Source organism: Phalaenopsis equestris, unplaced genomic scaffold (assembly GCF_001263595.1).
Source record: "Phalaenopsis equestris unplaced genomic scaffold, ASM126359v1 Scaffold001278, whole genome shotgun sequence".
NCBI lineage: Eukaryota > Viridiplantae > Streptophyta > Magnoliopsida > Asparagales > Orchidaceae > Phalaenopsis > Phalaenopsis equestris.
Window position 1 is genome coordinate 279,267 of NW_018165717.1, and position 22,710 is coordinate 301,976.

General features: G+C 38.8%; 1 protein-coding gene across 4 annotated transcripts in view; it reads right to left on the bottom strand.

Moving 5' to 3' along the window:
• Positions 1 to 22,710, bottom strand: part of LOC110033754 — a 38,029-nt gene that overhangs the window by 13,090 nt on the left and 2,229 nt on the right. For 3 of the 4 annotated variants that reach the window (XM_020737833.1, XM_020737829.1, XM_020737830.1), the window contains exons 2-3: positions 15,779 to 18,439; positions 9,875 to 10,334 (exon numbers count right to left, since the gene is read on the bottom strand). In XM_020737833.1, coding sequence (XP_020593492.1) covers positions 9,875 to 10,334; positions 15,779 to 18,439 — 3,121 coding nt within the window. Of the gene's footprint in view, positions 1 to 5,615; positions 5,669 to 9,874; positions 10,335 to 15,778; positions 18,440 to 22,710 lie in introns of those variants that run through there. The other variant, XM_020737832.1, reaches the window with a different exon arrangement.

Consider the following 22,710-nt stretch of genomic DNA (forward strand, 5'->3'; position numbering starts at 1 on the left):
AAGCAGAAGCAACCCGAATCAGAAAAACCTGTTTGTGAAAAATGTGCAAAAAAATATTTTAGACAGTGTTTGATTGGTTCAGATACTGTTATAAATGTGGTCAATCAGGGCATATTCAAATGAACTGTCTACAAGAAAAAAAGAAAGATAGTGGATCATAGACAATTCATGTACAGGGACAGCCCTAGAAATATTTAAAAGGTAGTAAATCCAACAGAACTCAGTTTTTGAGAATTTCTTTAATGCAAATGAAGGGTGAAACTTCATAACGCAAAATTGAAACTAGTAAAAGACCGAGTTTTTGCAATTACTCATCAAAAAGCCAAAGAATCTCAAGTAGTTGCAGGTACGCTCCTAATTCAATATTAGCTTGGCACTGTTCTATTTAATTCAGGTGCATCACATTGCTTTATTTTTTATGAGCTTGTTGTCAATTTACATGATGATTTTATGCATTTTACTCCTACTTTGTGTTATTATGCCCTCGAGAAGTAATTTTTATGTCAATAAAAAAATGTGTAATGCATGTTCATGTTCATGATAAGAAGTTACCAGCAGAGTTGATTATCATATCAATTCAGACATTTGATGTCATTCTGGGGATGGATTGCTTGGTAAAGCAATTTGTTATAATTGAATGTTGGAAAAAGCAAGTGAAACTCAAATAAACTGATGAAAAATTATTTTATATTCTTTCTGGTCGAAATGCACAGTTGTTCTTGATTAGTGCAGCAAATGTTGTGAAGTATTTGTGAAGCGGTGAACTAATTATCTTAGCCAAATTAAAAGTGTTGAATAAAGAAGTACAAGAATTGAAGAAAATCCTAGTAATTTTAGAATTTTTTTATGTATGTCCTGAATAATTGTCAATGCTATCGCCATAACAAGAAGCTGAGTTCAGCAATAATGTACAGTCAGGAACATCTGCAATATTCAAATCTCTATATAGAATGGCTCCAAGGGAATTGCAAGAATTGTGGTGTCAGTTGTAGCAATTGATAGTTAAGGGTTTCATTAGGCCAAACAATTCACCTTATAGTGTTCCAGTGTTATTTTTCAAGAAAAAAGATAGATCCAAGAGGTTATGTATTGATTATAGAGAGCTGAACAAGGTGACAATCAAATACGAATATCTTTTGCCAAGGGTCAAAGATCTATTTAATCAATTAGAATGTGCTATTGTATTTTCCCGAATTTATCTGACATCGGGATACCATCAAGTCAAAGTCAAGAAAATAGGTACAATTAAAATAGCTTTTAGGACCAGGTATAATTATTTTGAATTCTTAATTGTCTTCAGGCTTAACCAATATTCCAGCAATTTTCATTATGTGGACCAGTTTGTTATCATTTTTATTGATAATATTTTAATATATTCAAGAACTGATAATGATCATTCTAAGTATTTGAGGATTGTATTGCAACTATTGAGACAGAATCATTTATATGTAAAATTTTTTAAATGTGAAGTTTGGCTGTGAAGCATTGCATTTTTTGACACATCAGTGGTCAAAGAATTTCAGTAGATCCTAGAAGATAAAGACAATTATGGAATGACTTACTCCAAATAATAGTATAGAGGTTCGTAGTTTTCTTGGTTTTGCTTAATATTACAGGAGGTTCGTCAAATATTTTTTCACAAATTGCTATGTTGTTATCCAAGCTAATGAGAAAATATGTCCAGTTTGAGTGGACAGCAGAATGTGAGCACAATTTTCAAGAGTTACGCATCATTAAGACAACTGCACTAATGTTAGCTCTTTCATCAGGCACAGAAGGATTCCAGATTTATAGTTACGCATCATTGAGGCTTAGGTTGTGTTTTAATGCAGAATAAAAAGAATATGTGAGTGATTCATACACAGCATCTCTTTCTGTTATCAAGGGCTCTACCCATTGATATGGTTTTAATGCAGAATAAAAAAAAAATAGCCTATGCATCGAAACAGTTGAAGCTGCATGAAAGAAACTATATGCGCATGATCTGGAATTAGCTAATGTGGTATTTGCTCTTAAGATTTGGCGACATTATTTGTATGGCGTAAAATACGAAGTATTCATTGGTCATTAAAGTGAAATACATTTTCAAACAAAAGTAACTGAATTGAGGCAAGGAAGATAGTTAGATGTGATCAAAGACTATGATCTGAATATACAGTATTTTTCGGGCCGAGCAAATGTGACGTCGGAGGAGAAAATGCACAAACCACAAAAATTAACTTTTATTAATAAAAAATAAGGGCCACAACACACACAAACTAGAAATAACATCACCAAAACACAAATGACATAAACAAACACCTTGAGAGTGTGCCCAATTGTGGTGGAGGTTGGTTAGAAGGTTGAGTAGCAAGCCAAGAAGATGGGACAACATATGGGAGCAGTGGGACAGACGGCTAGTTGTAGAGAAAAGTGGAAAGAAAAGAGCGGGACAGCAAGTTGCTGAGCAGAAACAGGATCGATAATGCAAGGGGCAACGGAAACGGTGGAGACAAAATAAGGAATATAAAAGGGGAGATACAATCACTACCTCGAAGTAAGATACAGTCAGAGCACCAACAACTCCTTGGATATAGCCCTAGAACAGAGAAAATGATTCCACACAAGAAATTTGAAATCAAATCACAGCAAAAACTCCCTCTAAATATAGAAAACAATTACATAAATAGACCTAGCCAAGTGGGAAATAAGAAAGGAAAGGCGACGAGAAAAAGAGGGGAAAAGATCAGGCGGCAATGCCGCCTCTCCCCAAATCTTGCTTGATCCGAGCGGGAGATGCAAAAGGAAAAGCGGCATGGACCACTTGACGTTGCTCGGCCCTCTGAAATCTTAGAATAGCCCCATATGTCAGTCGGTTCAGCCGGCTAGCATGCTTCCAGCAATCGTGCAAGAAACTCCCATTCCCGCATCCATGCGAAGGAAGCCCAGTGTCAGTCTCCCGGAGTTGGGGGAGCTATGACCACATTCGTCGAAGCTTCAGGCTCCGCGAGGCACGATGCCGAGTCCTCTGGCATATCGAACAAGTAGACGTGGTTGCTCCAAAGCACATTTTGATAGAAGAGATATCCGTCCACCTTTGGCACGACCTGAGCTAGAATTGTAGATAGACAGGTATTACTATGAATCAAGTGATGCAACAACCTAGTTGTAACCTGCTTCTTCCAATCTTCGTACTCGGCTGGGTGCAACGGATAAGCTAGTATGTGAGGAGAAATTCACTCTGGCTTCAAATCTGTGACAGGTTGTGCCACTCTCGCTAGCTCCTCCTCAAAAGAGACCTCTTCCCTACAGATAGGACATGGATTCCACTACAAAATTTTTATCCCCATCAAGCTCCTTGGGCCCATTGCAACGCTGGAGTTCATCTCTCTTGTTTGGACATCTGATGTGGGGCACCATGCAGAACAGGAAATAGACTCTGAATAACTCCACGTGATATTCCCGACATGGCACCAAATGACTCCTCTTCGAAAATGTTGGACCTTCCCCCATAGAGATAACTCAGAAAGATGTATTATCATCAGAAAAGGTTGTATTTCTTGTATTTGTGGCGGCCTTGTATCCGACATCAACTCCTCATGCTCGTGATCCTTATGGACCTCCAAAGTCAATCCTTATGTAGTTTTTCTCAACGCCTGCAAAACAATATCTTGAGGTACCACAATTTCATACTCTCTTTGAACGTTCATTACATTGAGGTCACTACATTCTAGAACGACTACTATTACCTCAGCTGGAATCTCTATCTCGGGATCCACTGGAACTGGTGGCGCCACTTCCTCGCTAGCTGCAACTAGTGACGTCTCTTCCTCACAAGTGAAAAATATTCCTGGAAGTCTTCAACTTCTCCCGTATCAACTGTCATTACCCAATTTTTCAACAATACCCTACTCGGTGAAACAGATCTCCCTTGGAAGTGCATTCTGATTCCAAATGTCATAAATCCATGGCACTTACAACACTTTCTAGCTGTGACAAATTTAGAGATGTCGCCTAGTTTCAGATGTTTTCTATTCTGACTCAGTTTGTCCTCTGACAGGGTTGTCTTCGGTGTTCCCCTTAGTGCACCCGAGTTATAAGATCCTGAGGTTGACCCCTACCTGTAAGATGTCAGGGTAGCTCGGTAGTGTGGTCCATCCACTTTTGAAGCTAGTGTCTGAAGTTTATGTCTGTAGTAAGCGGGTAGGAAATGTTACCGTCTCCTACTTCATCCTCAAATTCTCTCGATCTCCCCTTCGACTCTCCCGATCACTGTCGAGGGTAACCTCCTATTGAATTTCATCCTCAATGTCGGTAATCCACCACCGGAAGTCAGCGGATCCTCGTTGTATCTCCTTTCGGGAAGACCTGGGTATTATCTAATTAGTGGCATAGCTAAGGTTTAGAGTTGGGAGGTGAGAGAGGTTTAAAAATTTAACTTAGGACTGCTTATTTTAAAAATCAGCAAAGGGAATTGAGGGTTAAGTAAAAAATTTTGGCTATGGTTGGGGATAGGAAACAACAAATTTTTTGTGGGGGTGGCTTGAGTGGCGGCGGATGCTAAGAAACACTAAAATGGGACTAGAATTAGGCTAGCTCTGATAACAAATGATATCGGAGGAGAAAATACCCAAACCACAAAAATTAACTTTTATTAATAGAAAACGAGGTTTACAGCACACACCAACTAAAAATAACATCACCAAAACACAAATGACACAAACGGTCACCTCGAGAGTGTCCCCCAAAGGCGGTGGAGGTTGGTTGGAAGGTACGGTAGCAAGTCAGAAAGGTGCAGCAGTAATTGGGAACAGCGGTATAGCAGTTGGGACAGCTAGCTGCTAGAAAAAGTGGAGGCGAAGAGCGGGACAGCAAGTTGCTGCAGCAGAATCAGGATCAGCAACACAGTAGGAAGCAGTTGGGGATGGTCGGCTGCTACGGGAAATGGAGAAGACGAAGTAGGGAAGATAAAATAGGAGGTACAATCACCACCTCAGAGTAGGATACAACCGAAGCACTACCACCTCCTCAGATACAGTCCTAGTACTGGGAAAATGATTCCACACAGAAAATCCGAAATCAACTCCAGCAAAAACTCCCTCTAAACTAGAAAAGAAGCACATAAATAGACCTAGCTAGGTGGAAAATAAAAAAGGAAAGGCGACGAGAAAAGGGAGGGGAAAAGGTCAGGCGGTAATGTCGCCTTTCCCCAAATCCCGCTCGATCTGGGCACGAAATGCAAAAGGAAAGGCGGCACGAACCCTTTGAAATCCTGGATCAGACCGCTCGGACCGGTCCCCTATGCCAGCCATTTCAGCCGACTGGCTTGCTTCCCGTAATCGTGTGGGAAACTCCCTTTCCAGTGTCCATGCGGGGGAAGCCCTGCATCAAAATGTAGTTATCGATGCATTATGTCATAAATCCACAGGCAGTGCAAGATGAACTATCACTCAAAGGTTAGATTTTATTAAGTAAATTAATGCCCTATAGTTGGAAGTTAGAAGACCATAAGATAGTGAGTATTTACATTGATTGGCAGCTGGCTGGCTTGCTTCCTTCAATTACCATGTTCATGCAGGGGAAAGCCTCGCGTCAAAATGTAGTTGTTGATGCATTAAGTCGTAAATCCACAGGTAGTGCAAGTTGAACTACCACTCAGAGGCCAAAGTTGATTAAAAAAAGTGATGCCCTACAGTTGGAAGTTAGAAGACCATCAAATAATGGGTATTTACATCAATTGGTAGTGTAAACTACTTTGGTAAATAGAATCAAAGTAGTTCAGAAAGGTAATAGTGAATATTTGAAACTCCTTAAACCACTTCAATCAAGAAAGAGGTCTGACATGGCAATCAATTAAGATGGGGATATCAGATATAAGCTGCAGATATGGGTATCTGCTGATTCTGATTTGAGATGAGAAATTTTACATGAAGCTCATTATTCAGGCAACACAACTCATCTAGGTAGCACAAAAATGTAAAAAGAATTAAAGTTGACATTTTGGTGGTCAAATATGAAAAAAGATGTTGAATATGTATCTCAATATCAGGCTTATCAGATTGTGAAAACAGAACATCAAAGACCAAACGGATTGCTACAATCATTGTCGTTATCTGAATGAAAATGAAAAAAAAATTGCTATGAATTTGTTATATGATTTCCTTGATCTAGACAGGGTCATGACAGTATTTGGGTTATTATTGATAAGCTAACAAAGTTCGCTCATTTCTTGCCAATCAAGCAGATAGATTCAGTGTAAAAGTTGATCAGATTGTATGTAAAAGAAATTATTAAATTGTACGGTATTCCAAAAGTTATGATTTCGACTGAGACAGATGATTCACATCGAGATTGTAGAAAGGCATTTAATAATGTTTGGGTACAGAGTTACATTTCAACACAACATTTCATCCAGAATTTAACGGAATATCAGAAAGAACAATTCAAGTATTTAAAGATTTATTAAGGTTTTGCTTTATCAACTTTAAAAGCAATTAGGAAGATCACATTTCAATGATCGATTTCGCTTATAATAATAGTTATCGGTCCAATATCACAATGGCTCCTTATGAAACAATGTATGACAGAAAGAGCATAACTCCATTGAGTTGGGTTGAAGTGGGTGAACGTCAAATGTTAGGCCTTGAGCTGGTTGATAAAGCCACAAAAAAAATCAAATTAATTAGACACATTGAAAGTTGCTCAGCATCGATAGCATAAATACTACGATCTAAAGCACAAGGCAATCAAATTGGAAATTGGAGATTTCTTATTTTTGAAAGTCAAGCCAATGAAAGGTAAAACTAGATTTGGTAAAGGAAGCAAATTGAGTTCTAAGTACATCGGTAATTTTGAAATTATAGAAAAGACCGATCCAGTTGCCTATAGATTAACATTACCTGCGAATATATCAGATATTCACGATGTGTTTCACATTTTAATGCTAAGAAAATAAATTTTAAATTCAGAATACAGAAAAATCTATCATATATTGATAAGTTTGAAAGCATTATAGAACTTGATATTAAGAAGCTAAGAAATAGACAAATCTCATTTGTCAAGATAAAGTAGAAGCAAATGCCTGAAAAGAAAGCTACATAGAAAAAAAGAAGAAAAGCGAGAAAAATATCCTTCTCTATTCATGTAAAGTCAAATATTTCGTTTGATGACGAAGTAAGGAGGGGAAAGTTGTAATGCTTAAAAGTTTAGAAAGCAAGTACGCTAATTTGAAAAAGTATCCCAAATTTTTCATCTCTTGAAATTTGATCGAAATAATTTTATAAAATTCAATGAATGAAAACGATCAATTCAATATAAAACACCATGCATGCATTCCTAAAGGGTTGGGACACATAAAATGTTTAAGTTATAAGTAAAATTAAATTAATTAAACTTTGATTATCACTAATGCTACCATTAATCCCGCAACAACAATATTCACAACTGGAATCCACGCCTTTTATTCCATTTGTTCGGTCAAATAGGTCTATGAGCTTCAATTTCCTTCCCCTCTCCTAAATCCCTTCTCTCTCTCTCTTGATTCCCCCTCTCCCTCGTTACATTGACACGGCAACAGCTCGGTAATGAGTTGCGACCTTTGCTACATTGCAAGGGGCGTGAGTAGCAACCGAGCGGTCACAAAGAGGTCACAGCTCGCAGCAAGTGCTTCGGGGACAAAATTAAAAGATATGAATCCCTTTTTTACACTATTTTAGACTTTAATTTCCTTCCTCCCCCTTTCGTATTGAAGTTTGTCTCGTATTTTACGCATTTTATGTTTTTGGTAGCCGTTGGAGGTGTCGATCTTGTGTCGAGAGCCTCAAAAGTGTAAGGGTTTTGGCACCAAATCAGCTAGGGGAAAGTAAAAAAATACGAGGTTAGGAAGAGTTGGGGAGAGAAATAGGTGACTTCAAAAAGATGAATTTATGTTGAGAAGCCGATTTGAGGTATGTTTTGGGAGAATAAGTTACGTTTTTGGTTAATGCGTGTTATGAGCCAAAATTTTATGAAATCGTACGATGCTTTTGAAATCTCGGGTTGTATATACGAGGTAGCGAGCTTGAGACGAGCATGTGAGAGCTCGTTGTAGGGCTGCTCCGTCAAGTCAGGTAAAATAATCTTATGTTAATTTAAGAAAAAAATCTTCTATAAATTTTCATATGATTTTTATTTGACAATGATGCATTTAGAAATTTCTACATACTTTAGATGAGTACTAGCTTGGAAATGTATGAATACAAGTTGACTTCTTCTACTATACATGTGATGTTATATCATGTTATGACACGCCACAGGTATTCATTTATAATTCATACATGCATATGGAATGTTTATTAATATATGCTATAGGTATTATATGTTAAGAAACAATATGAGTAATGTTATGGGTAGACTATTATCTAATTGTTTGCAAGTACACAATACAGAGATGTAGTATTCTTAACTCTTAATATTTACACGAAGACGAAAGTCTAGGAACCGTTGGGTTAGATGGTGACAGAAAGTTAGGAAAGCGCGGGGCAATTGATAATAGCTATGTTGAAGGAAGCCCAACATTTATCAATAGATTATATAGCCTCGGGTTAGGGTGATGACCTATATGAAATGACATGGAAATAGTTGAATCGTATACATAAACAAGTGACATTGTCATGAAATAACCTCTATGAAATGACATTACTATGATTATATATGATAAACAGCATATAAATATCTTTTTTATTATACCTACGACTTATAATTTCATACTTACGACTTCATATTTACGACTTATACGTTACAGTGCAGTATTGATTTTTACACTACCTGCTCTCTTTCATGTTATCTACTGTGTTGTCATGTTATGACTTATGTGTAGACGTGTACAGTTTCATACGAGCATGTACGTTGTTTCTTTTCCAGTTATAAAATCTTATATTAGTCCTGATTATTTCGTTGAGCTCGTTGTTGCCCATTCTTCGTTGTTGCCTTTAAAATAGGGGCAACAAGCACTGGGGCAAGTAGTCAGGTGTATCTTTGTATAGCTTTTGTAAAATAGTTTTGGGATCTTGTACATATGTTTTGAGTATGTACTTTTATAATATTGGATTTAGAATCTCGGTGTAGTTTTCATGTTTTGAATGATATGATTTTCATGTTTTTTAGTGTGTATATAAATGCGTTATAAAATCCAATATATCCACGTATGTTGCGGCGATCCTTAGTTTTGATTTTAGAATTTTATAGCTCTTTCATTGTTCTTGGACATAGAAAATTTTTTCTTCAATAGATAATTTTTTTCTTAAATGATAATTTTTTATTTATAACAATTTAGTGATCATACTTGTAATTTAATCACCGTCAGACGGTCTATTCTTGTCTTTAAAATTTTAAGCTCTCGGGTTAGATCGGACACTTGCATTAAAATTTGATTTTGTGGTATACCTAAAATGTTGTGAAACATAGAAAGGTTCTAAGGGTACCGTACAATACAGCAAATGCAAAAGAGAAACTTCACCCATCCCATCATGTCAGCTGTCACTACTGTGATCAATAGCAACAACAATGTTTCTTTTGGCAAAATCATTCAACCTCAAAAACAAGAAGCTATCAACAAATTATAAGAAAGAGAATCAAAATATTGTAAAACATTTAGATTTAAGACCATATTCACTTGAAAAGTTTCAAGAAAGAACTTAATCTGAGACCATAGTGCTCAGTAGCCACCCGCCAAAAATAAAAAAAATCCTTTGTTTATAAAGAGTTTTAGAGCGCCAGTAAAGTATCAAAGAAAATTTATAATATTATACTTTATCATTCATACTAGCAATCCATTGTACAATTCAAAGAAAGAACAACAAAATATTAAAATACTGCACATTAGATAAAACTTAAGTAAGGCTTGTTAATGAAGTACCTTCGGCCAGGTTCATCAAGGCTCTCATATAGAGAAGTGTAGCTCGTATTGCTGAGCTCAAGCAAAATATCAAGCACGGTTAATATGTAGATTCTATCCATGTTTGTTAAAGTAACTAAGTAATGAGACTTCTCAAGGGTGTCAATAAACCCGATAAATTCAGACTTCAAGCCGTCAATCAATGGAAAATCCTTATATACTGTCTGCTTCAGAGTATCTTCCCCAAACTGAAAAATATTTTTCTCCAAGTTTGCAGATGCAAAATTACTTCCTTTACTCCAATGTAAAGTAGCACCGCTTGGCTCTGCTGTTGTTCCAACAAGGTACTTAGACAAAGATATATGTGGAATATAGCAAGGCTTTCCTGAACTGCAGCATGCAACTACAGTTGTAGAAGTATTTAAAGACTTGAGTGAATCAACGAGATGTTTCAAAACAATATAAGCACGTTTCCAGTTACCTAAATTGCCAATTGTCAACCCAATCCACAGTGTCAGCTCTTAGTACAACATTAGCTAAGTATGAAAAAAGTAATAGCAAATTCAGATTGAGAAGATAGTAAATAGCATAAAATTATGTCAAAAAAGGAAAGAAACATGTTAGCAAATCCACAAGAATGATGGATAAAATAGTTTCAAATTATATCACTAGAAAAAATATGGTATTAGGGACGCATTTAGTTGTGTTTCTCTTTTACATAATGTATCTAAGATACTTTCAAAAAGTAGCTTTATGAAGAAATTGAAAAACTTCGTTTTCAAAACTCTGTTCTAAAAGAAACTAATGTGGGGGCTTAACAGGGTCGTGGTACTATAGTTTTTATAGTATTGCGGTCCAGCCTTTCTACCTTTCCTAGTTGTTCATTTCCCTTTTTATCACTTTCCTTGCCCACCTCCCTTTCCTGTCCTAGCCTTTTCCTATTATATTACTTTTCCTTTTTATTGTATTTACTTTCCAATGATCTTCTATTCCTCTAGCTTCTATTATAAATATGTGATGTGAGCATGTTTAAAGGGGATTTTGATTGTTTTTTATTTCCGATCGTAGCATCTAAAGCGTTTTCCCTTCCGAGAGATGTATCCAAAGACGAAAATGTGTTTCAGTTGTAACTCGTTATAGGTGGTGACTGCCCCCCAAAGATCAAATGGTGCTCCAGCAGTATTTCGATCCCGCGGGGATATTTATACTTACACAACTCGTCCGCAACCTTTCCAACTATCTCCCTCGCTTCCACAGTCCCCGGACGGCGCTCCCCTTTTTTGTCCCGTAGTCCACACCACCCTTCTCCTTCGCTGCCCCTCCCTGTCCAAGTCCCTTGCTTCTTTGTTTTCGCTGTCTGAAATCCTCACCTTTGTTGTCGCAGCTCGCCAATCCTTCCTTTTGTTATTCTACCCCTGTCCCGCCATCTGACATCACCACCGCAGCCCACAAACCCTTCCTCTTGCAGTCATATCGTTGTCCATCCATCCCACACTTGTTGTCACCCTCAAAACAGTCATCAAAAACTCCTTCACAGTTATAATCGCCACTTTCCAACCAGCACCCAACCATCTCAATCATCTACCAACACTTCCAAACCCCTAACAGCTACCAACACCAACTTAAATCCACCTTAGTGTGAGTCTGTGTCGTATTTGTTGTAATTCCCCTTTCAGTGAGTGAGTTGTAACCATTTCTTTGTTTTTGAGTAATAAAATTGTTTTCCCTATTATGGTATGGGTTAAGTCTAGTATCATTAGTATCAGAACTTGTCAAATCTTAGTCCTATCATAGGGTTTCCTAACATCCGCCTTAAACCCCCCCCCCCCCCCCCCCAAGTTTTATATTCCCAGACCATAGCTAAATTTGACCTAACCTTAAATTCCCATTGTCGATTACCCCAAATAAAATTTTCTACACCCTTAATTAGTCTCATACACCCTTTTTCACCTCCCACTCCAAACCCTCACCATGGCACCAAGGAGATACATGCCCAAGCCTACCCGAGAAGACATACTGCGAAAGATTCTTCAGGTTCAGCGGAGACTTGCAAATATTGAGGATGAAACCCAGGGGAAGATTACTATCAACTGAGATTTGGGGAATCAAAGGGTAACAAGAGAAAGGAATTTGAATCCCTTCCATACAGAGGACTTTAACGATGCAGAAGAACGACCACGACGCTTTGGAATCCAATATAAAAGGAGGTCGAGAGAGGAGAGAGGAGAGAGGAGAGAGCATATGGAGAATGGGAGTAACTGATGGTAAAGCGAGAGATACAGCATCAGTTCCTATCAGCATACTATAGACAAAAAATTCAGACTCTAGCATCAGAAGTGTAGAGACCACATCACTAGGCGATCACCACGTCTTACAGGCAGTGCTCATCCTTAGATTCATAGAAGCAGATTAGACCCAGGAGAAAATCCAAATTGACCTCGTCAAAGAAAATGTTGAGTCGGAGTGGATAACAAATGAAATCAATCCACGTACCTAAATTCATCCCAACCAAGAAATGTTGCAAGTGACATGGATTTGATCATATTGAATAAAACTGCACAATTAGGGGGTAATCTGTTTCGCAAAACAGGGCATTCTTAAAAATTTGGAACACAATAGATACTGAAGTCGATGAGGACACAAAGGAAAAAGACCAGCTTCCAGTTGATGAGGAAAAGATATAAATAGATTAAACTTTAATCTGGCTTGTAGTGCAACTTTAGGCCAGTAGTTTAAACCAGACTGGAACTATAAAGGGTTTTTGGCTAGGATCAAATACAAGAGACCACTTGAGCAATTTCATAAATTTTTCATCAATTGACATATACTTCTTGGAAAATATTTTGACATAATTATCTACTTTGGATAATTGTATCATCACATGTCTCCCATCAAAGAGACCAACCTTTCAATTTCTCAATAGTTTGAGATCTTCAAAAGTCTTTCGAACTATTTCAATTTTTTGATGTCTCAATTGGAACATCCCAATGAGGGTAAATTTGCACTTATCAACCAGGTTGGAAACTTCAACATCATAGAAAATTAGAGCTAGTTTTCCACTCTTTCGACACGTCTTCTTGATGAGGTTACAGTCCCCTGGCCTTCAAATGATTCATGATAAACTTGAGAGAAAACCTGATTCATTGATCCCACAAAGCAACCATATCAACATAAGTCTTCCAAAATTTAAAACTCAAGCTGTCGGTGGTTGAGGAGGAAGAGAAGCCATTGAGCTGAGAGTCGAACAGCAAGTAGCCACAGGGCTTCAATCGTGACTTCTACCGGAGCTCTCATGCGTGTTGTTGTATAGAGCCTAATGCCTTCTCTGCTGCACAATCCACAAAGCAGAGATCAAGCGGTGCGGAAAGATCATGACACATGAAGGATCACGACACTGTGCAAGGATCAAGCTCACGACTAGATTGCGAGGGTCACGCTGCAGTTCAGCCGTTGCCTTCCTAGTTAGCTCGTGATCGAGGCAACTGCGATCCCTCATGCATGTGCCGACATTTGTTCCTCCATGCTCGAACATAAGCTTTGTCTCCCTGCACCAAATCAGTCGTCGCTGAAGCTTCTATATATATATATATATATATATATGTGGGTTTCCTCCCATGAAGTGCTTGGTTTAACGTTGTCAGCCCGACAGAGGGGGATTTTATTGTTTCTAACTTCATATTGTGGCCTCTAAGGAGTTTTTTTTCCTAGAGTTGTAGTCAAAGACGAAAAGTTGCTCCGGTTGTAACTCGCCTGAGGTGGTAATTGTCACCCTAGAATCAACTAGTGCTCTAGTTGTATTTCGATCCTGTAGGAAAATTTATCCTTACCAACTCCTCCGCAACTTTTCCAACCATCCCCTCGCTTCCACAATCCCCGAACAGCCCTCCGCTCTGTTGCCCCGCAGTCCACCGCCCTTCGTCTTAGGGTCCATTTGGGGCAGCTTATAAATGCGGAGGTGTTTTTGAAAATGTCGCGGTACTGTTTGGTTCGCGCGTTTTTCGCGCATTTTTCCCACTTATCCGAAAATGTGGTTCCAATTTTACACTAAAAGCAGGTCGTGGGTCGAACCCCACGGTCGACCCGGGCCGCATTTCAGAATAAGTTGCTAATCCTGAAACACACAAGCTGCCCCAAACGCACCCTTAGTTGCCCCTTGCTATCCCAGCCACCTACTTCACCGTTTTTAATGACCCAAACCCCCACCTTTGCGGCCGCAACCCGACAATCCTTACTTTTGTTTTTATACCCCTATCCCATCATCCAACATCACCGCCGCAACCCCACAACTCTTCCCCTTATAATCATATCATTGTCCAGCTATCCCATGCTTGCTATCACCCTCAAAACAACCACCCAAAATGACCACCACCCAACCATCCCAATCACCTACCAACACTTCCAAACCTCTACCGGCCACCACCACCAACTTAAATCCACCCTAGTGTGAGTTTTTATGTCGTATTTATTGTAATTCCCCTTTCAGTGTGTGAGTTGTAATAGTTTACTTACTTTTGAGTAATAAAATTTATTTTTCCTATTGTGATTTGAGTTAACTCTAGTATCAGAAACTATTTCAAGTCATTTTTTATAAAAAGCAACTTGTTATTATATATTTAAATTGAGTACAGTGTCAAAATAGTCCATAACTATTTACATGGAACTATTTTAATACCAAAGTTTATAGAAATGTCAAAATAGTCGCCGAACTCTTTAAATTGGGGCTAAAATAGTCCCCATTGAAGACTGTAGAGCTCAAATTTAAAAAAGTCTGAGACTATTTTAATACTTCAATAAACCCTGGGACTAAAGCAGCCCCATGTAAATAGTCAGAAACTATTTTGGCACTTTACTCGATTCAAATTGAGCGTGCCCGATACTACAAAGAAAGTAAAAAACCATAAAAATAGGCAATTTATAGAGTATGGAAATTGTATTAGGAAACATGCCTATTTAAAATATGCATGCCCATAAATGCTAAACTGGACATTACAGTATCACATAAGAGTTCTAATACCACAAAATCAGATAATAGACAGCAAGAATTCAAGGTCAGGTCAATCCTTGAAAAAAAAATGGATAATGTACTCAAATATGCACGCTTGCACATAGATAAGAAAGCATGAACACACATATAAATGTTCTCATCTATCGATACGAGTGAATCAGCAAACCAAGGAAAACATAGCCAAACATTCTAATATCCACGCTCACATAATTGGAAACACTAAATAGTATATCTTGTAGTATTAAGCAATATGTCACAAACGGCAAACCTTCACTTGCCTATATCAAAAAAGAATACTACTCTTTTTGAAGTGAATGGCTGGGAAAAAATCATTTCCGTTATATGACAGATAAACTGATCACATTAATAATTTTTTTAGTTTTACATAAATTAATCATCTTGGGGTAAAAATGTAATAGTAGGGAAAATGGATAACCAAAATGACAATAGTCCCAACTTAAAAACTATACGCTCCATTTGTGCAATTTTCAGAATGAGATTATTTTCATCAGTATATTTAAGTAATTTCAGGAATATAAATCCATTTTAAGGATATTAAAAAATAAGGCTAAAGACTATTGGATTACACGTGTATATGAAATATGTATTCCGGTAACATCTAACAAGAGCAAAAGCTTATGCATAAGGCTTCACTTGGAAGCTGCTAGGTGACTCATCTCTAGTTGGACAAAAAAAATAGAACTATGCCCGAAAATGCTAGGAAGAGCTATATTTCATTCATAGAAAAGATTTATGATTAGATTCCATGTTCATAAAATCTGGAAAGTGCTTTTCATCATCATCAAGTTTCCACAAATAAAATTAGATGTCATGAGTATAACGTTGAATGAAGATGCATAAATTTGCTTTTAAAGACAACTTGATGAACGCAGATGATATAACTAGTTATACCAACATACCTCGATATAGATATTGGAGTAGTGCCCAGGGATGATAGAATTCCAGAGGCCTACAAAGTCTCTCCACAATATCCATTAAGTTATGCAAGCCGTTCCGAGTATAAGATTTATCTTTTTGCAAGAAGCTTCCAGAGGATGGAACATTAAAAACTGCTCCACTTTCTTTATTGTCAAATTGATTTAATTTGTTGGCACCATGAACATTATTTTTGAGGGATATACAACCAGGCAAGTTTTCATTTTTTTTAGCAGTATAAACTGAAAATAGTTCTCCAGTGTGCTTAGATTTTGTTTCAGACAACCACTCGCTAAAGACTGAAATTTTCCTTTCATGAAGAAGTACGGGTGTCAACTTAGGTCCCCACAGAAAATCACGACAATGATAGTAAGAGTGTGATATCGAAATGCAACACCAAGGATGAAGCTCTTTTGATTTATCTGATTCCACAAAATTGCAATGAGATCTTCTCTCACAATATATGTGAAACTCATTTGGCATACAGACACCAAGTAAGAGCTTCCCATTTCCTATAGGTGACCATTTTAAGGCAACCACAGGCCCGTTAAAAAATAAAACATCTTCTAGTATAAAGCTTCCACCACCTATCAAGCATATTGGAGTCCAAATATTAAGGGTGGTCATGCTTTTACTGCATATGCTCACTGTAGCAATTTTACCACCACATGTCGATAATGACACTGCATTAACTGGGCCATCATGTGCAGCAAATTTGCCCACAAGAACCCAGGGTACGCACTCTGACTCGGATGAATTTGCGGATGAAACTTTCCAAAGCTCCAATACACCATCAGAAAATCCTGTTGCCATTAAACTAAAAGAATTGCCATTTGAACCGTTATCAGAAATCACATTCTTTCCAGTGGAGATCTTAGAATGATTCAGAGTAACCACCGAAACACAGATCATTGTTTCAGTATTTTGTGAGTGTGGAAAATTCCATGAGGCTGGATGGATGGCAGCGGAATATCTTCTACCACTGCAAGCCATCCATTTGCTCATATTTTCAGACCCTAAAAGGGTGTCAGAATCGGATCTAAATTCACAAGAACTTCCAGTTATATCTTCAGATTGCAGAATAATTTTCCATGTTAAAGTCCTACATTCCTTCATCCATACTCCGTAAAGCAAGAAACTTTTAGAAAAAGAAGCTGAAGGTGTTGCAAATATATGATCTGGTGAACGTTCAAAATGATTATGATCACCAAATGCTGCACAGAATATTTTATAACATACAATATCCTCTCCTTCTCTTGGGACTTCAACCAGGAAACAGTCAATGCCATCAGCATATCCCAGAAGAAGCAACGGTTTTTCATCCAAAGCAAAAGGAGCCCATCCCACGGTTAAATAATGTGAATCAGTGGACAAATCTTGTGATCTAATTTTTCCCAACAGTTTCCAAGTAGGATGAATATGCATTTGCATGCCCAAGGTGAAGTTGAAATGTTTAGAAAGGGACCAGAAGAGAAGAATACCATCAGAATCCAAGGAGACAGCCAACTCAAGTTCATAGGAACAAGGATGGAGAACTAATTGTAATATGTTTGCTGAGTGTCCATCTAGATTTAATACACCAGCTGTAAATTGAGAAAGACATCTTTCCTTGCTGAACGAAGCTAAGGATCTGTGCTCTGCATCATCCGTTGATGAACTATAGAAATACCACCAGCTCATGCAATTATTGGGAAGCAACTGAAGTAAAGAGCATGCATATGATGGACCAGACAGTTCTCTCCTCATAGCAACAACTTTTACCAAAATTGGTTTTTCTGCAGGATACAAAGATTGATAATTAGAGAGGTTGCAAGCTTGAAGGTGTGTAGGATTTTGTTTCATCCATAAAGTAACTCTTGGAGAACAAAAAGAAACCACGTCATCTAAACAGTGGATGGCCCATAAAGTAACTGAGTTCGCAGGCCCAACACTAATTAACCACTCGCAACAGGCTATCTGATCATGACTGGAACTAGCCAGTGATAGAGAATGACAATCTCCCTCAGATTTTGAAATTACACTGCCCATATCTACAGCCCAATCTATAAATATAGTTGTGCCAAGGGTTCCATTCAGGCACTGTTCTATCTCAATAACCGCAACAACTTGTAAAGGTTGTTTTATCTTATCATCAATATCCTTGTTTACTTTCCTAGATTTTCCATGGTCAATCTCACGCCATAATCTTACAGTTCCATCCAAGCAACATGTAAGCAGCACATCACTCCATGACCGTAAAGCATCATTTGTTAATTTCATTGATGTGGATGGTCTCCACCTAATAAAAGAAACAGGTTGAGGATGGCATAGTTGGAACTTCATTAATTCAGATTTCCCGTCACTGTGATAAACAGAAACATGCCTACAATCCACTTTACGTAAATTTTGTGAACCCATTTCAGCAGAATTAAACAAGCAACGTGCTGCTGTAGCAACTGAGCCTTCAGCAGACCACGTTGCCGAAACCATACCTTGAGGAACAGCTGCTGAAGACTTCCAAGCCATTTCCCATGAACTACCCTTCCTTCTCCAAAATACAACATCTACGCCAGCTGCAATCAACCCATCACCAGAACCAGTCCATTCAATCGCTTCTATAATAGAAGACTGCATGATCTCTGCAGTCTGCCTCCAGCAGAATGAACCTGTAAATATCGAATGTTATTAGATATCAAAACACTTAAGCTTCAAATAGTTGAGTAAATTCCAAATGAACTGTAATGAAACTTCAGCCTACTGTCATTGACAGAATATTACAATGGTAGAATTTGTTTAGTGGCGCAGAAATACTAAATGAGAATAACAAAAAAATTGATGGCCAAGAAAAAGGCGCTTACCCCTAGAAACTGCATTAGAAAACCGGGTAACTTTGAAATGTAGAACCTCCAACATAGGGTCAGAAGTGTAATAGTTCTCTTTCATATTCATTAGGAGGAAGTACATTCATTGAGTATTTGGAGGGGTGGAGCTTGATTTGAAAAATAAGCTATCCAATCTAACAATGATTAGAAGATAGGTCACATTTTACAAATGTCTGAGGCATAGTTTCATACAATTTTCATATTCTTTTGATATATTAATGCAAAATGCAATTTTCAATGTGGGTTTATTACTGATTTATGATACCGAAGTTAACCCAAATAACAATAAGGAAGTAACTATTATTACTGAAAAAGCAAATTGGAGATTACAACCCGACACACTGAAATAGGAAATAAAATGAAGTACGACGCAACCCCGACTAGGGTGATACCAAGTTGGTCGTGGGGGCTGTTGGGGATTAGGGAAATGTCACTGTAAGGGAGTTAAGTGGAGCAAGGGGGCGATTACAGCTGGGGAATAACAGATATTTGCTGTCATGGATGGCAGGAAGCAGGTAGGATGGCCGGGCAGCAGTGAAACAGTAAAGCAAAGGGTTTCGGGGAGGTGGCAGCGAGGTAGGGTGACCAGACAGCAGTAAAACAGCTAGGCGACAGAGTTGCGGCGCTGCGGCAATGAAGCAGAATGGCTGGACAGCGGTTAAACAGCAAGGTGATGCAGTTTCGATCTTGCAGCAGCGATGTAAAATGGATGGGAAGGCTGGAATTGATGTGGGAGAGCTGCCCCGAGCGGCAACAGCCAAGGTGTGGTTGGTCCAGAGCAACAACAGTAAAAGATGCGTGGTGTATGGATGTTGGAAGCAAGGCGGAGTGGGAAGTGGGGTTCCTGGAAGGCAGCTGCAAGCCGGAAGGGAGGAGTACAGGGTTTGGAAGGCAGCTGCAAGGTGGACTGCATAAAAACAACCAAGTAGGGTTATTCTGGGCAGCTGCAGCAGGTACGGGATGGTGACAGCGGAGGGAAAAGAAGCAGAGGAAGGGAAAGTCGAGGATAGTCACCACCTCAGAACGAGATACAACCGAAACACCACTAGCCCTTGGAAACAACCATAGAAAAAGAAATCGAAGACGTCGACGGCTGTTCTATCAGAAAACTCATCTCCGAACCCTAATACAACACATATATAGGAAATGTTTAGAAAAGAATGAAAGATAAAAGGAAACGTGCTGAAAATTGGAAAGAAATTAAAATAAAAATCGTTCGCATTGACTGTCCATTCACACGAACCTCGCGGTCACGAGATCACAAGATCTCCGACTCCACGTCCGCCTATTTGACACCTGTATCAGTATCAAGAGATTAAGACAGCTTCAAGCTCATCCATCAAAGATTTCGTCTCCTCATATAGGTCTGCCCCGATAGTTTTAAGGTTATAGTCTCCCGATAAGCCAAACCCGCAGGTGTTGTCATTCTAAAGCACATCCTGATAGAATAAATATTCATCTTTTTTTGACACAACATGGCTGGAGATGCATGTCGACATAGATTTTCATAACGTAACTCTCAACCTATCATATTTATAATTTACCTCTTCCACTCCCCGCACCCAGTGGGGGCACATCTGATTAACAAATTCAATCAAAGGAACTAACTCTGGACTGAAATCTATGGAAAGCTAGGCAATTCTCAATAGCAACCATTCAGGAGATCTCTTTTTCTTTTTTGAAAAGACCTGGATCCCATTGTAGGATGTTCTTTCCCGCAAAAGCTCCTAAGGCGATTTTCAAACGGTGGGTCATCCCTCTTGCCTGACTATATATCGGTGGTATACTTTTGAACTGAATTTAATACTCAAATGACTTCATATGGTCTTCTAGAAGTAGCTTCAGGCTTCTCATCTCTAATATTTTGAATTTTTCTTAGTAAGAGCAACTCGGGAGGTAGGTTATATATCTAAAAATTCTAAAATTCTCTCATCTGAGTTCATCCTATATATGGCATCAACTCCTTAAACTTATGGCCCATTTAGACATTCAATACCAGTCATGTTGTTGCTCTTCTAAACTTCTGCAAAAAAGAGAATTCAAGGCGCCACAACCTCATGCTCTGCATGAACACCCATTACCTCAGACTCACTCCTGTCTAAAACAATTGTTAATCACGGTGGAGTATCTCTCATGGGCTCAGTTTGAAGAACATGCATCTCTCCCTCATCAGTTGGCAGTTGGTACTTCTCTTTTGTGTCCTCACTTTCTCGAGAAGCTATTGTGTCATTGTTCAGTTCTTCAAATGCTCCCTGCTTAATGAAATAAACCATACTCTTGTTTGGGCCTGTGAAACCTGTTGCACCTCCTAGCGGGTACAAATTTGGGAATGTTGGTTGGCTTCACCTATTCTCCTCTCTGAACTAGTTTCTCCTCAGGTGGGGATAAATTGAATGCTCGATTGGGTATACTCTTACAGCTTGATTCTAAGATTAAACTGTATTTGTAAGATGCGGCGATCACCCAGAGAGGTTGTCTCAAGAATATGCCCAGTTGTTAATGAACTGATAAGTACTAGTGTTGCATCTCTTATTGGACTAGGTAGTGATATTATTTTTCGCTTCCCACTTACATAAGTACTTCGATTTTTTCCACCATAGCAACATACTCTTCTTTAACTTGATGAAGGCTAGCTTTATCATTTTGTCTAGTGGGACATCCTTGTACTCCAATACATATTCCACTACCTGAAGCCGCTCGATGAACTCGCCCGGATCCATGTGATCGTCAAAATATGCAAGTCACCTTACATTTCAAAATTTTGGCTTCTCCTATGATATTTCATGTCAAATCTCTGGGGTATTGGTTCTTCATTACTGGAAACTACTGTGAAAGGGATTTATTTTATCCCTTCGATCTGATAAATCATCTAGTCGCTAGGAGAGACCCTTTGGAATTGTCTCTTCTCGAAGGCGACAAACTTTTGTTGCAGTTGGAGAATTTTCTTAGAAAGTTCCTGAACAGCTCTTTGAAGATTTCTCATAAATGGCATTATGCAAATTCCTCCCGATCAAGTTTCTGATAATTATCTCCTCTGTGGCGTTACTAGGGTTTAGGTTTGAAGGGGTGAAAGGTATGTATGGGTTGTTTGAGTGGAAAAGAGAGAGAAGAAAAAAATATTTTGGGGGAGGGGGCTAATTTCGTAACACTAGAATAGGACTAATGTTATGCTAGCTCTGATATCAAATCATACTGGACTAGTTCAAAAAATAATATGAAAGCAAATATTATTATTAAAAAAGCAAATAGGAGATTACAACCCGACGCACTTAAATAGGGAATAACAAGTATGACACACAACCCCGACTGGGGCGACTCTAAGGTAGTGATGGAGGCTGTTGAGGGTTGGAGAAAAGTGACGGCGAGGTAGGGAAGTGGAGTAAGGGGGTGAGCGTTGCAGGGGGAATAGCATATTCTTGTTGTCATGAAAGGCAGCACGCAGGTAGGTCGGGCAAGGGTGAAATAGCAAAGCGAAAGGGTCAAGGAGGCGACAGCGAGGTAGGATGACCAGACTGCGGTAAAAAAATTAGGCAACAAAGTTGCGGGGATGAGGCAACGATGAGGTATGACTGAACAGTGGTAAAATAGCAAGGTGACGCAGTTGCGGGGCTGCAGCAATGAGCAGGACGATTGAGAAGGCCGGAATTGATGTGGGAGAGTTGTCCTGAGTGGCAACAGCCAAGGTGTGGCTGGTCCAAAGCAGCATCAGCAAAAGATGAGCGGTTTATGGCTACTTGCAGCAAAGTGAAGTGGGAAGTGGGGTTCTTGGATAGCGGCTGTAAGTCAAAAGGGAGGAGTGTGTGGTTTGAAAAATGGAGACAAGGTGGACTGCTGAAAAATGGCCAAGGAGGGTTGTTTCTGTGCGGCCGTTGTAGGTAAGGTGACGGTGGCAACAGAAGGAAATGATGCAAAGGAAAGGAAAGTCGAGGATACTCATCACCACAGAACAAGATATAGCTGAAGCACCACTCGCCCTTGGATACAGCCATAGATGGGAAAACAGAGATTGTGGCGGCTGTCCCGACAAAAAACACACCAAAAACTCTTTAAAAATA